General features: G+C 37.1%; 1 protein-coding gene across 44 annotated transcripts in view; it reads right to left on the bottom strand.

Moving 5' to 3' along the window:
* The window catches only part of LOC141376138 (uncharacterized), a 1104960-nt gene that overhangs the window by 1027188 nt on the left and 61029 nt on the right, over window positions 1–16743 (bottom strand). For 24 of the 44 annotated variants that reach the window (XR_012385411.1, XR_012385407.1, XR_012385412.1 and 21 more), the window contains one exon: window positions 4118–4165. Coding sequence is in view for 27 of the 44 variants with exons in the window: in XM_073912743.1 (XP_073768844.1) it covers window positions 4118–4165 (48 nt within the window). In the remaining 17 variants the exon portion in view is untranslated. Of the gene's footprint in view, window positions 1–4117; window positions 4166–9536; window positions 9772–16743 lie in introns of those variants that run through there. The other 20 variants (XR_012385415.1, XR_012385414.1, XR_012385421.1 and 17 more) reach the window with 2 other exon arrangements.

The following is a 16743-nucleotide window of genomic DNA, read 5'->3' as shown; positions in this document are numbered from 1 at the left end:
AGAAATAAACAGTAATTTAATGCCCTGCTACATTTGTCATTTGTAATTTCATTTACACACAACCACAATTTCTATCATTATAAAAGATAATCACGTTCATATAAACACTATAAATGAGGACTTCTCCCTCAATCCCAATGCAGCAGATCTCTTGCCCTGCCTATTTCAACCATTAGCCCTGCTGGTATTCTGGAGGATTAAGGTAAACACAGCAGCATGACAATGTGTCTAAATGTGAACGAACTCCACTGATAAAAGACAAAGTCCACCATTCTCCGCCATACTCATACTGCTCTCCCGACAAAAATGCTTGCTGCACACAAACAGCTTTGCTATATCGGCCCTGACAGGATCGTGGGAAAAAAAACATGCAACAAACCGCGTGGATCATAGAAACAAACAGATACGACCCTTTATGAACGGCTAAGTACTGTGTGCCACCCAGTCATCAACATAGGGTCTCACAGCTTGGCACTGGCAGGTCTGTCTGTGTCTTGCCTTCGGAAAGCACGCACAGTCATGAATGTCGGCTCTTCTCGTAGGATAAGAAAACACTGTATGAATAATAATGAAAAACCGACACGTCATTTTTCCACTTGCAGTTTTGCGCTACGTCACCAATTTTGATCCCACCCCAAAAATCATTTTAAACCTGGAAGAGAAAACTAGTGGACAAAAGCTCAAAACTATCCAGTTTTCCCCACAATTCAAGCTGACAGGTGCTAACATTGTCTTAAATGATGCTCAACACACACAAATAAAAAAGTACTCAAGGGTTTCTTGAACCTTTAAAGGGCCATGAAACCCCCTCGTTTCAGCAGGGTGTTTTCACACCTCTACTTTGGAAAAAGTCAGCAAAGTGGGCGTGTCCAGCTCTGTTTAGGGGGGAGTGTCGGAGGAACTAAAGTGGGAGGGCGTGGGAGTGTCTATTTGGGCACGCGCGAGTTTCAGAGTCAAAATACACACACACACAGGAGAAAGTGATGGTGTTTAACCTACATGGACTTCTGTAGTCGAATTATTTGCCAAATTATTAAATGGTGGACTTTAACTGCAGTTTGGCTCTTTCATTCAGGGAATTCATTCATGCACCTCGCGACAAACGAGATATTTGATTCGAGGAACTGCTCTAAGCGTGTATTTTTCATGCAATGTTTAATACCGCACGGCAAATGAGAGAAAAAAAAAACCTCAGCATTTCCCGGAAACTTAGATGCACACGGCAGGTAGCATCAGATAATAACCGCGTGCGTTATTCCGGTCACAAAATGCGGTAAAATCTTACACAAGGTTAAAGTTTGGTTGTAGTGCTAACATGTTTACATTCTGTGCAATAGTTAACTTAGTTCAATAAGAAGAAACTGAATAAACAAAGAGCACTGGTCGCTCACTTACCAAATCTGTAGAGACAGGACAATCACCAGCAACTAGAGCCGCGTCTTTATGAAAAGAATACTACAAGCGAATCCGGATCTCAGCGTTTGCAGATGAGAACAGCTCTCAGGTAAACAATAATCCTCCTTAGACACGTAAGTTATTGTTGTCGAGCGGCGCGTACACTGTTAATCCACACGTGACTCCAGATGAGCTCTCATAGAGAGAAAATGAAAACAAAACTTAACAGCAGAAAACTATAAAAGCAACACTTCACGCTTGTTTTGCCAACACAACGTGGCGTCTCTGTCGTGTAAACACGGTGATAGTAATGAATATTAATGAAGTTGCACAATAGAGCGCGCTGATTGGTTTGAACCAAGCTTTACTCATGCATTAATGCATCACACTGTAAGACGTAATAAGACACACTCTGGCACAGACATCCAGTCTGCACACTGGAATACAGGCTATTATGTCATGACCGTGACGCAGCTTCAAAAATTCGTTTCAAACCGGAAGTACGAATTTGCTTGAAATAACGCAAAAACAACCAATTTACACTTTTTAGTGAAATATAGGTGTCCTAATAGTGTTTTTAGCAGTGTGGGACACATATACGACTGTCAACAGCTCAAAAAATGTGTTTTGGTGTTTCGTGACCCTTTAAAACTAAAGTTTGACAATAAGGATGCCCATCGAGAAGCAGCACGACTGAAAAAAATTAACCGTGTTTACTTGAGCAAAAGAAAGCAGATGATTATCAAGCGAGATGATGATCACACACAAGGAGAGACTCCCACTCAAGATTTGCCACTTTCGCTTTGACCATTCTTTAAACAGATTATTAATGGGCCTAACGTTAACCGTGTGCAGGTTATCATCCTTTCATTACCACACACAGAATGTTTTTAACCTGCTTTCTTTTACTGTTTTTTTATGGTTTAATTGTCATTCTTTACATATCATTACTTTTTTAAAAGAAAAAAAAAGTTTTGTTAAATAAAATTTGTGTATAGTCAAATGTTTGCATGCATTTATGTAAAAAATAACAAATCAAAAAAAGTGTGGCTGGTGATTAAAACACTTAATGTCATGCCCTGAATACGGAGATATCACAACAAGCCTACTACAACACAGAGCTATAGTTCACTAAAAATCTACACAATAACCGTGTACAATTTAATCAGTGCAATCCTGACATCAGAGATAATCATTCCGCAATTTGATAGCTGTTGAACAGTGAACTACGGCTCTGTGTTGCTGCTATATCTGAAAGCACTTCTACTCCTGCTATATTCGAAAGCAACCAAACTCACCTCATAACTTCAGTTGAGAATTTAAAATGAATAATTCAGTGAGATTCAGTGAGTGTGTGTTTATTAGTCACGCTGAAGCAATAAAAACAGTTCAATCCTCTGCTCTGTTTAATGGTAAAGTCTAGATAAGATACAGCTGTGGATATGCACATAAATATAACATCATTTTTGTAACCTTGTATAACAATAATTAATATTTTTTACATTACTGTGATGGTTGGGTTTAGGGTTGGGGTGGGGGTAGGCATTAATAAAATGCAATTTATTGGGTAATTCAACAAATAACAATACTCGGTACAACTAATATTTTTACATTACTGTGACAGTTGGGTTTAGGGTTGGGGTAGGGGTGGGTGTTAATAAAATTTATTAAATAATATAAATAATTATCATTGACTTCCTACTGCAACCGTATCTGATCTAGCAACAACCCTGTTTAATTTCCAGTTTCTCTTAGTTTGTTGCATTTTTGCAGGTTCTGCACGAGAGAGCGCGCCCTCTGACTTACAACTGATCACAAAGCGGTGTTTCACAAATCGCAGCTTTTTCGATTTCATTTTGATTGTTTAGCCCTATTAGAATCCTGTATCTTAAACAAGGTTTACAGTTTGGTACCTTACAAGACCCTTGTTAAGTCATGTTTCTGCAGAAAAAAATAAATATACAGTTCGTTGATGCTTTAAGGAACCTGCATGGGAGAGATTGAGTTCTGAACATACAGCGGAGGGGACAGATCCAGCAGAACCAGCAGCTCTTCCCCAACATCATTATCGCTCCATTCTGTCAGACACACATGCTGCACACCCTCTGTTTGCCCGAGGGCATTAACAGGGCTTTGTTCGGGTGATACGGGGGGTTAATTACTGTATGAGGCCTGTGTCAGAATGCTCATTATAAAGCGGAGACTTTTTGGCACTATATTCTGAAATGTAAAGCGGTGGTAAAATGCAGATAAATGCAGACGTGTCACAGCATGTTCTTTAACACTGCGTCAAGCTGCTGCAAGACTTGTCAACCGCAAAGATAAGGTCTGTTCACACCAAGAATGAAAACTAGAAGCACAACCACAGAAATAACTACATTAGATTTCACACCAACTGCTGGTTCAGCTGCTTGAGCTCTTTGAAGCTGGATGATTATGACCGGCTCTCTAAGATTTTATTTATAAAGGCTGAAAATTATTTTTATTGTGAAAATGATTCCAATGTTTTTTTGTGTTGTTAATGCTTCAGCTGTGTTGAGGGCTATTCTTTTATATTTCAAGTTTTCCTTTATGTTTACATAACTTTAGAATAATAAGCAATATTATCACAGCCTGCTGTTTTTTCTGACAGCTACCTTTTTCACCTTTGATTTCAAAAGTAGAGTTATTTTACTGCTTTCAAAAAATAAATATTATAAAAAGTAAAGTTTTATCAACTCACCCTCATGATGTTCCAAATCTGTGTTCCATTTCCTGATGATTTTTTCTTCTGCAAAATGAAACGCCATGTAAGTGTTATAATCAGTGGTGTAAAGTAACAAATTACGAATACTCAAATTACTGTAATTGAGTAGTTTTTCTAATTTTTAATAATGTGTACTTTTACTTTTCCCTTGCATACATTTCTAGTGCAGTATATGTACTTTTACTCCACTATTTTCCTTCAACATGCAGTCATTATTTCATTTTTTCTTGTCTATGTGAACTTGAAAAATCAGTCATGTGATTCCGGTCTAATCAAAGTCGCACATAGAAAAAAAAAAAAAACACATCATATTGAACAACCTCAAGAAATGCGTGCTTTATAAATGCAGCAAACTGTTTGAATGCATTAAAAGTTTCCAAGAAAACATTCAAAATCTTCATACGCAGAGAGACTGTTTAGACTCCATGCAATGATAAGATGATGACGGATGTTTACTATATGATGATTAAAATGGCTTTAACTATAACTAAATGCACTAGAGAATGTTACGTTCACACAAACACACACACAAATTACATGTCAATGTATAAGCTTTTCCCAGCATAATACTCACTACTTACCACTCTTGAGTACTTTTTAAAGGGCAAATTTTTACTCCTATTTGAGTAATATTTACTAGGGAGGTAACGGTATTGTAAATACCGTCATACCGCAATATTAATTTTTTTCGATATTACCGTAGTCACATGACTCGGTAAAACTATAGGTCTTCTGAGAAAATTTGCTCAGGCGAATGAAGCGAACGGGAGGTAGCTTAAACTACATTTCCCATCAGCCCAGGCGTGGCCATAATCCTTTGCGGTCTGTTGTCGCTACAGATCCAGTAATGCGGAAATGGAGTGTGCTGCTAGAAGCAGAGATGAAAAGAAGATGGAAATGATCGAACCTAAAGCGGGTGTTGTCGCCGCGCGTACTGAATAGCAGTGTTGTCGCGCGCGTTCTGATCAGCTGTGTTGTCGCGCGCGTATTGTAAAGCGCCGAGGGGGGGTTGAGCGCGCATACTCAAGAGCGGTGTTGTCTACTGAAGGGCTGGACGGAGGTTGTGTCGGGTCGCGGGGGCACTTTTGATCGTTTTGGAAGGGCATTTTCTATCCAAGACTAAAAAGGGCATGTGCACTGCACAGGTTGAGCCCTATGTGTGCACGTTCCTGCAAGTTGGGGAATACGACTAATAGCAGTCATGGGGACTGCAGAAACACAGCACACTGATCAGATTGATGCAGACATTGACTTGTACCGCAAAGAGACCTCTATCTCACTCATGGTTTGTCTTCTCAAGTGGGGGAAAGACAATGCACAACGTTACCCACTGCTGTCAACATGGGCCAAGTCATATCTGTCCCAGAATCCTCAGTCCCAAATGAGAGGGTTTTTTTCTGTTGCAGGGGACATTGTAAATACCCAGAGATACCAGCTTTTACCAGATTATAGTTATATGATAATTTTCCTTTAAACCCATCTCTATCTAAGTAAGTGAGTGAGTGATTAAATGTTGTATGTGGTGAGTTTTCAACAATACTAAATTGAAACTTTATTTTTTTTTACATGGTTTAAAAATTTTTTGTTATTAAAATTGAAGTTCCTGTTTCAAAGCTTACAGATAGATGGCTAATTTGTATGTCATTGACACTTTTGGCACTTTTTTGGAGTATTTTCATAAGTTTTGTTTTTTCCTGTAAATGATTCAATAAATACCGTACCGTGACATTCATACCGAGGTATTACCGTAAAGTGAAATTCTGATACCGTTACATCCCTAATATTTACAAAAGATACTTTTACTCTACTTGCAGAACATTTTTGGGCAAGTAATGGTACTTGTATAATTTGCAGGGCTCAAAAATAAGGACTCCCGGGGATAAGCGTGAGAGACACTTGGGACAGTTAAAAGGATCACTACTGGCCCAAACAGTTTAATTTGTCTCCGACTATTTGTAAATTGTGTGCAAAAAACATTTTTTTAAAAATAGAGGAACAGTTTGTGCTTTTAAGCCTTTAAATACTACCTTATCTGTGATATCGTAAACAACATATTGCTTTTTGGTACCTCTTATCTGATTGGATGTTGTGAGCTTGTTTTTTTTTTTCCATAACCTGGTAACAACCAGTACAGCGAAAAGACGGCAACATGGCAGCAATACTAATTAAAGCAATATTATTTAAAATATGTGGCAAAGAAATATCTATTATACTATATATATATATATATTTTTTTTTTTTTTTTTTTTTGTGGGGACAGTGAAAATATTGGCAGGGCAAGTAAAAATCTGAACCACTGACCCAATTGAGCCAGTAGAAAAAATGATTTGTCAGTACTCTTTCCATAAATTAATAGAAATTTAAAGTGATTAAAAAAGTAATACACCTTTCTTTATTATACAATTGTTCAAATGGCAATGTAGGGTTCCTAAAATATTTAATTATAAATATACATTATAAATATATTTTGTTAAAAAAATCTCATTTAAATAAACCAAACATGAATTTGGCTTCCTTAAATTTGCTTTAACCTTATAAATGTAGTCCAAAAATAACTTAACAAAAATTAAAAATTATTTTTTTGAATTATATTTTAATTTGAAATAACTAGCTAACTAGCCAAGTAAGAACGCAAGTAAATAAATAAACAAATAGCTAATTAAATAAATAAACAATCTATATTTAGGAAAACATAAACAGATTTCAAAGGGTAATGACAATCAGAACAGTAGTTTTTAACTAAAAATGATAACTTTAAAGCGAAATATTCCTGGTGTGAAAACATAACCATCCAAATAAAAGTAAGCAAATCCTACCAGAAATGAACAGCATAAAAGTTCATTTTTGTTTGAATTACTGGCATTCTTTAGTCTCAGATGTTCATCTATCTATTTTGTGCGATTTGTTTTCTTTGTATCACATATGCATTTGATTTAACAGTGCGAATTTTGTTTTATTACTACAATATTTCACTGCACATTCATTCATGTATGACTGAACAATACTTGCTTGTTGAACCTCCCTCTCTCTGACACACACATACACAGACCTCAAGAAAAATAATTACTTTATACCTGCTAGGAAATGTGCTTACATTAATAAATTAGCATTTACTGAAGAAAAACGGCATATTTTTTAACCTCCAGACTCTTGAGAGAAAAACCGACATAGGGAGGCGATTCGGTTATTTATTTTGTTATTTCAGGCCCGTTTCTGTCACTCTTTTCCTTTCACTATTTATCATGTCTTTCCACTTCTTCCAAGCAGCCTGTAATCCCTCAGTCCAACCCAGCGGCGTTGCAGAGCATGTGTGAAGTGAACAAGAAACAGAAAGAGCTAGAGAGAGAGAAGGTACGTGTGTGTCTGTCAACAGTCCTTGCAGGTTCATATTTTAGGCGTGAACATTAAAGATGAATGCACACGTCAGTTCAACCCTGGTGCCCTCATGTAAACAATGAGGCCCTGTCTTTTAGCTCTCTCTCTCTCTCTCTCTCTCTTTCCCTCGCTTCAGTCCTTCCATGACAGAAAGTCTGAAAATTCAACCCCCTCGAAAGCGAAACAAGGAGGGACGAGGCATTAAAAAAAATAGACTTCCTTCTACCATTATGGGACCACATCTTCTGGACTTCAAAGAGCCTTTAGAATCAATAGTGCCTGTGTGTCATCTGTGTTTGAGGTCTGTCTCCATGTTGCTTTGAAGAACATCAGGTCTAAAGGCCTACAGCCAAAAACCATCACAGATTTATGGCTTTTAATTATCACAGATGAATGCTGCTGGAGTCCCGCTCTCTTTCTCACTCTCTTGTTCTTGGCACGGACCGAACTGTCAAGTTGCCCCCGTGAGAGGAAAGATGCCAAAAAAATGAGTGGAAGAACCACTGAAAATACTCAGGAAGAGAGGGGGGGTCAAAACTGAAACTAGAGTGAGGTTGTAATGAGAAATTAAAAAAAATTTAAAAGAAATTAAATTTTTTAAAAAAAGTGTCCGGATTTTAAAATTAGGGATGTGCAAAATTAAATATTTTAAAACATTACTAGTCACTGGGCTAACGTTAGTCATTTTAAACTGGGTTCGCCAGAGAAAGAAAAAATAATAATTAATTTTGCTAAACGCATTTTGTCGACTGTTATAGAGGGAACAAATTTAATTCAATGTATGTAGTTGATAATACGGAGTAAATCATCAAAACTAAATATATAACTGAATTGCTAATGTGCAGGTGTACAGGCTAAAGCAGGGGTCAGCAACCCGCGGCTCTAGAGCCGCATGCGGCTCTTTAGCGCTGCCCTTGTGGCTCCCTGGAGCTTTTTCAAAGATGTTTGAAAATACAAAAAGATGGGGGAGGTTAATATATTTTTTTGTTTTAATATGATTTCTATAGGAGGACAAACATTTTTAACGTTTTCAAATGCTGTCAAAGTGTGTAGAATTAATATTTAATTTCAACATTTCTGTCAACGAAGATTTGCGTCATAGCCTGCGACACACGTTTCTATCAGCAGGGCGGGATGCCAGGCAGGTGGCTGTTGTAAACAAACCAGGAGATAATAAAGCATGGAAAACTGTTCAAAGATGGTATGACATATTAGAACACCTATTTGCAAACTTTAAAAACATAACCAAGATAATACAAAAAAATAAAGATATACCTTTCTCCACTAAGACAGTGAAGGAAAGGGCTATTAAAATGGTAGCTGACATCACCGATCAGCAAACCAAGGACATTAATTCAGTGCCAGCATACTCAATTGCCTGTGATGTGACCGATATTCAACGCGTTTTTTTGCAGGTATGTGAACTCTGATGGGCCGCAAGAAGAAATTATAAAATTAATAACACTAAAAGACAAGAGGCTGTGCTGAAGTGTTTTAATGACAACGAAATAAACACCAACCACCTGATTTCAGTGGCTATTTAATCATGAAGGCTCATTATGTATTTGTAGCCAATTTAGTCATTTTTATAGTAGGCTAATACAGCTAATATAGATACATACAGAATGTGTTTCCTTCATTATAAAGCTTATTTAAGGCTTTAAATCTTTTGTGGCTCCAGACATATTTGTTTTTTGTTTTTTTGGTCCAATATGGCTCTTTCAACATTTTGGGTTGCCGACCCCTGGGCTAAAGAGTGGGAAAATGTTCACTGCCATTGTTTTTTTTTTTTACCACAGCATATCAGGTGTTTGTCATTGAAACATTTAAAAAGCCTGGGTCTAGAAGGGGTTAATGTTAATTTAACAAATCTAACAAAAACTGTGGAAAAAATCAGTTTACATTAAGTTATTATAGTCATGTTATGTCGAATATACATTTCAATCACATACTCCTATGACAAAAGTCTGAGTGCCCTTATGTTGAGAATCTATACACATTAACAAAGCTTTCAACTAACGTTAGCAAACATACGTGTCCACAGGCCTCCCGCGCGAAGAACACAGATCTTCAAAGTTCTTCATGACTGGAAAACGACATGACGTGTTTGCAGTTTTGCAATAAATCGAGCTTTGTAGTAGTTCACGAGTGAATTTTATACCGTTGACCGAGAAACTGCTTCAAATGTTGTATGGTTAGCGCGCTCTGCGTAGATGAACTGTCCGAATTGCATCAAATGATTCGCGATCCAATCCACTCGATTCATTGTAAAGAACCATTTTAGAAAAATGACTCATCATTACCTCAGGCTCAGGTAACGCACATCGTCTTATCTAAATGACAGTCTAATAGCTCTAATTATGATGTGAGATTTGATTATTTCCAGCGAAATACTTTACGCGGTGCGATGAAATAGCCTACTTGAGAAAAAAATTATCCAATCATCAGGTCCTCACAGCTTAATGTGACACAAACTAATTAATATAAACCGTTGGTACTTTCATTTTTTAATTTATTTATTTTGCAGTTTGTTTTTTTATATATAACTCGATCCCTTTTTCTACATTTTCTCTCACAGCAAAATACTAACATGTAAAGCGTTTTGTAAAACCTTTTAAATTATTTGTTTTCTTAAAAGTATTTAAAACAAGATGATATACTATTTCATTTTTAAAACTAAATTTTTACCTGATATCACTGCAGGACTGCTACATGATTGAGGGTGGGGAACACATTTGTGCATGTGCAATGTAATAAACATTAAACTTTTTTTTAGACCCTCGTCATACAAAATATGCAAGACAATTATATATATATATATATATATATATATATATATATATATATATATATATATATAATTTATAGGTATAATTTATACTTTTAATTATTTATATGGGGGCCCTCAGATTTCCTAAGGCCACGCTGTAAAAAATTATATGATCAATTAGTCCTGACAGCATATGTTTTTAGGTCATTGCAACTTATTAAACTAAGTTAATCCTGTTCAAACTTAATTTTATAAGTTACGTAAGCTGTTTTAAGTCAGTTTAACATGATAGAAGTTCAATAGACCCGTAAGGTTCTTTTGATTCAGCTAAAAAAATTAAGGCAACCAGGATTTTTTTACAGTGCAAAAATGGCCACTTACCTTACTTATTGGTTAAATTCACCCCTGATGATTAAACTGCCTTTTACATAAAATACTTAAAATGTCCATCATGTCATCTTTAGTTGACAACACTTACTTAGATTGCCAGGTAATGTTTACAAATAGCCTACATGTTTTATTTCTGTCTCTGCAGTTATTCCTTTGCAGCCTCCTGCAGTTTGTCATATTTATTAGTTATGCTTATAGCTGCTGATCATACCAAACACATGTAGCCTAAGGTTGGAATTGGAATGGGAATCCAGATCCTTTCAAATTTAGAGCACTAGGATTTAGCAAGATATTCTTTTTTTTCAGTAATTCATAATAAAGATCATTTGTATTTTATTTCTGACTTTTTTTTCTCATTTTTTTTATTTCTGTCTAATGCCCAAAGTGAACAAACTATTTTTAAAATAATTTGCCATAAATTAGCTTTTACTGTAGGCTACTGGGGCAGCATGGTGGCTTAGTGGTTAGCACTGTAGCCTCACAGAAAGAAGGTCACTGGTTCGAGTCCCAGTTGGGTCAGTTGGCGTTTCTGTGTGGAGTTTGCATGTTCTCCCCATGTTTGCGTGGGTTTCCTCTGGGTGTTCCAGTTTTCCCCACAGTTCAAAGACATGCTTCACATGTCACATGTGCATTCAATAAACTAAATTGGCTGTAGTGTCTGAGTGTGAATGTTTCCCAGTACTGGGTTGCATCTGGAAGGACATTCGCTGTATAAAACATGTGCTGGATAAGTTGGTGGTTCATTCCACTTTGGCAACCCCTGATGTGTAAAGGGACTAAGCCAAAGAAAAACGAGTGAATGAATGTAGGCTACTGTAGTTCATTCATTCTTTCATTCATTTTCTTGTCGACTTAGTCCCTTTATTAATCCGGGGTCTTATCCAGCAAGTTTTTACGCAGCGGATGCCCTTCCAGCTGCAACCCATCTCTGGGAAACATCCACACACACATTCACACACACTCATACATTACAGACAATTTAGCCTACCCAATTCACCTGTACCGCATGTCTTTGAACTTTGGGAGAAACCACAGCACCCGGAGGAAACCCACGCGAACGCAGGGAGAACACGCAAACTCCACAAAGAAAGGTCAACTTAGCCGAGGCTTGAACCAGCAACCTTCTTGCTGTGAGGCGACAGCACTACCTACTGCGCCACTGCTTCGCCCGCTACTGTAACTTTAAATGGTTTGAATTTAGAAGAGATATGCTAAAGCACAGCAAGCTACAGTCTTCAATGAGAAATTATTGTTTCATGCAGTACACTAATACATAATAGCTCACTAATTGACTGCTGAGTTTTGGACAAATAGTAAACGACTCAATAATCCCGGCCTATCTCTTATTAAAATTAGCATTTCAGTTCAAATTTAAGTTCATGCTCCTGAAGGAGTTTGAATTTTTGTAGACTATTTTTCCTCACCTTTGATATAACACTTTGCATAATGAATTTTTGATTAATTGCATGGTCTGTACACACATTCTTCAGAGGTGAGAGAGGCATGAAAGCAGTTTCTGTGTGTGTGTGTGTGTGTGTGTGTGCCAGTGTGTGATTATTCACCGGGAGGAGTCGCACCCCCTGTCCAAACACGTTCCAGAACACACACATTGCCCCAGGAGTCTTTGTTATCGTATTATTTCATTTGAAGGAGTTTGAAATATTGTTTCTGCCTGTCTGCTGTCCCGCAGAGAAACTGCCAGCAGCTGCTCATTAGCTATGGAGCCGATTTCTCCTCCAACACCCCCTGTGACTCCGCCCACATTCTGTTACCATGGCGGTTACCATGCCGATAGCAAAGGTTTCCTCTTAGAGGGTCTTTGTTGGTGTTAGTATCAACATGTTATGCTTCAGCGTATTCAGAAACTCCACAACATTAACAACATTTGCATTTAAAACAAAAGCATGGGCTGCACGGTGGCGCAGTGGGTAGCACGATCTCCTCACAGCAAGAAGATCACTGGTTCAAGCCTCGGCTGGGTCAGTTGGCATTTCTGTGTGAAGTTTGCATGTTCTTCCTGCGTTCGCATGGGTTTCCTCCGGGTACTCTGGTTTTTCCCACAAGTCCAAAGACATGCGGTACAGGTGAATTGGGTGAGCTAAATTGTTCATAGTGTACGTTTGTGAATGAGTGTGTATGGATGTTTTCCAGTGATGGGTTGCAGCTGGAAGGGCACCCACTGCGTAAAACATATGCTAGTTTAATGGGTTACATATGGGTCATTTGGTGTAGTGTGTAGGTGGAGACTACAAATGCATCAGACTATTACAAAACTGTAAGATTGCATAAAACATTTTGTGAATAAAGCAGAGTTTATTGGAGGAAAGTCTACAGGTTTGTTCTGCTGTTTTTTCATTATCAATAGACCCAAACCCCTTAACAGCAATGTTTGTGATCCTGCCAGAATATGTTGAATTAAAGGGTCACCAAACACCAAAACACATTTTTTGAGCTGTTGAAAGTCATATATGTGTCCCACACTGCTGAAAACACTATTAGGACACATATATCATTAAAAAGTGAAAATTGGTTGTTTTTGCGTTATTTCGAGCAAATTCGTACTTCCGGTTTAAAACTGATCTTTGAAGCTGCATCACGGCCAGGAGATCTTAGCGTGTATTCCAGCATGTAGACTGGACGTCTGTTCCTATGAATACCTTATTACGTCTCTGAGTGTGTTGCATTCATTCATGAGTATGACTTGGCTCAAACCAATCAGTGCGCTCTATTATGTATGCGGTGCAACTTCATTAATATGCATGGTAGCTTCAAAGATTTTTTTTTTTTACCAGTTACAGTGTTCAGACGGCAAAGAGATGCTGCGTTGTGTTGCAAAGCGGGAGAACATGAATTGTTTGGAGATACAGGTCGTCAATGTTGCTTTTATAATTTGCTGCAGTGAAGGTTTTTGTTCTCATTTTCAGCTGGACTCACGTGTGGATTACAGTGCACGCGACGCGCCATAGAAATACGTCTCTAAGGAACATTGTTTACCTGAGAGCTTTTCTCATCTGGAAAGGGTGAAATCCAGATTTGTCGCGTGTCTCAATTTAATAAAGACGCGGATCCAGTTGGTGTTGATTGTCCTGTCTCTACAGATTTGGTAAGTAAGCGATCAGACGTATTTGTTTGTTTATTTAGAGGCAAAGGTAGTTTGTATTATCAGTAGTACTCTTTCAGTGTTTAAAGACGGACCTTAGTCAAATGATTTCTAAGTTAATAAAGTTTACAGTACCCTAACATCACTACAATATTATGGACTGAAAAATCTGCTATAAATGTTGCTCTCCTGTATGTAAATGTGTAAGCCCCACAACCAAACTTACGGTCGTGGAGGATTTTCGCTGCATTTTGTGACAGGAATAACACACACGGCTTTCTGACGCTACCTACCGAGTGTATCTTAGTTAAAGAGAAATGCGGAGGTTTTTTTTTTCTTTCATTCGCCGTGCGGTAACGAACATTGCATGAAAAATACATGCTTCCAGCAATTCCTCGAATCAAATATCTCGTTTGTCATGTCAAATTCCTGTCAAATTCCTGAATGAAAGAGCCAAACTGCAGTTAAAGTCCACCATTTAATAATTCAGCAAATAATTGAATTACTGATGTCCATGTAAACACAGGCACTGTCTTTCTCCTTTGCGTCTGTGTTTGTTTTGCCTGTGTGAAAATCAGCACGTGCCCAAACAGACACTCCCATTTTTATGCAAATTTTTACAGACCATGCCTTTTTCCCTCCTCCGACACTCCCCCCTAAACAGAGCTGGACACGCCCACTTTCCTGACTTATTTTAAAGTAGAGGTGTGAAAACACTCTGCTAAAACAGGGGGGTTTCATGGCCCTTTAAATTCATAACAGGCTGATAGTGTAGCCTTTGGAACTTCACTGGCTAGACAATGTATTCTTATGAATTAAAGGTTAGCAGCTCCCCCTTCTTATCGGCAATGGGTTTTTGATTTGCTGCATGCCCTTCAAATGGAAAAGATTCGGTTCGCAATAAAACAAAAGCCAGAACTATTCCAGAAAGTCTGGAGCCGAAAAGAAAATGAATGAATGAATGTATTTCTATATTTATCAATATTATGTATTTTATTGTCTGACCTAAGATCAACCTAACAAAAAAAATAGAGTTTCCATCCAGTGAGTCAAAGAGAAAAAAATAATTTTAAATGATGAAGAAGAAATGCAATGAACCCACAATAGCTTTGGAAGGCTAGAGACTTGTCTTTGGAACCGTTCTGGGAGGTAATACTAATAAAACACTTTGATTATGGTTTTTGTCTAAGGCATTTTAGTATAACCAGAACAACATTACAGATATTGTGTGGTTGGTCTGCTTGTTTGTCTATTAATTTTGTCCCATTTACATTTTAATAAATCACATGATCTATTAAAACAAAACCGCATGAATTTGTGCATGCTGGAATTTATTCAATAAATGTATTTCTGTTGTAGTTTATGCACATTTTTCACACCGGACAAAAAGCTTATCCTACTCAGTTGTGCGCATATGTATTTTATACACATTTTCACAATTTATGCACCTCCTGCCATTTCCATTAAGCATTTTATGCAATATTCCAAAATGTGCATAAAATAGGTGGATGGAGACATAGTTACTGAAGACTGTATTTTAAAGTGGATACATGGTCAGAAACTCAGCATTGCTCCTACAGACTGTGACTGTCATGATTCTGATGCACTTTAGCTCATATAGTTGCCACATCTTTGATATAAACGAAACACTTCTGGCTTTTTTAGAAACATTTTATTTTGATGGTCCATTTGATTATTAGTAGACTGTCTGCTTAATATTTGTTGATATGCTGCTTCAACTGACATTTAACTGACTATAAGAAACTTTGCAAATACATGTCAACTTACCCCAACCCTAACCTAACAGTTTACTTATAATCTAATGAGAATTAGTTGGCATGTAGATGCAATCTAACTTAAATTCAACAAACGGACCATCAAAATATAGTGTGAGCGGCTTTTATTTTTAACTATACTTTTTTTTTAACTATACTTCTTTGTTTTTAACTACACTTAATATCCCCTGCCCTGTTGTAATATTTCAGTTGACAGATCAAACAAATCTTTGCATTTCAAGGCACTTCAGGGAACCTTTAAGATTGCACCGGACATTAACTGTCTCTCTCTTCATCCCTCCACATCTGGATCACATTGTTTTCACCAGCGTGTCTACGGTGTCTTGTGCCATGCTGAAAGGAGATGTTGACCTCTGACCTCTTGGCTCAGAGAGGTGAAGTACAATGACCTGTGAACCTCAGGGTTGGGGATGAATGAGGTGTGGTGAACATTCAAAACGAGAAGACAGGAAAGCTAAACGACAGCTTGTCAGCATGGACTTCTTCACAGCACTAACAAGAGTCTCTATCTCTATCTCATCTGTCCAAACAAACTCACAAACACTTAGCGAGGAATCCGCTGACAGTAACCTGCACCCACTGAGAGTTTACTCATACGCTTTTGTTTATATTTTCACATGCAAACCACTAAGGTAAATCTAGTAACATGGTAAAAAATATAATATGGAGAAAATAATGGTGTCAGAATGTTCTCACATTAGGATCTCATATCGATTTTCAACCCAACAGTACCAATTCTGCAATGCAATTACAATTCAATAAGAATGGTATTCAATAACATTTCAATTTAGTGGTACAGTTTGTTGAACGATTTACCAATATACAATGCTCAGCACATATGCTCAGCAGAGTTATTTTTATAGGTGCTATACATTATTATATTTGTGCTTATACATTAAATTAGTCAGTACTGAAGCCAAATCTGGAGCTTATCTGACAAAATAACTTACAAAAATAGTTTAAAAATTAGTAAGCAAAATGTATATGTTATAGAAAAATATTAAATACAATTTTTTTAAGTTGCAAAAATCAGGAGAAACAAAAAATATATTTGAAATTTTGTTGAAATGTTAGTTTGTAATTTTTTGGAATATTTTGCATTTAAATGTATTATCTTTCCATTTTTAAAGATGTTCTGTGACTAAAATATTATTTTACTAAATATATCTGT

Source organism: Danio rerio, chromosome 9, assembly GCF_049306965.1.
Source record: "Danio rerio strain Tuebingen ecotype United States chromosome 9, GRCz12tu, whole genome shotgun sequence".
Taxonomy (NCBI): Eukaryota; Metazoa; Chordata; class Actinopteri; order Cypriniformes; family Danionidae; genus Danio; species Danio rerio.
This window is presented reverse-complemented; position numbering and strand designations above follow the sequence as displayed.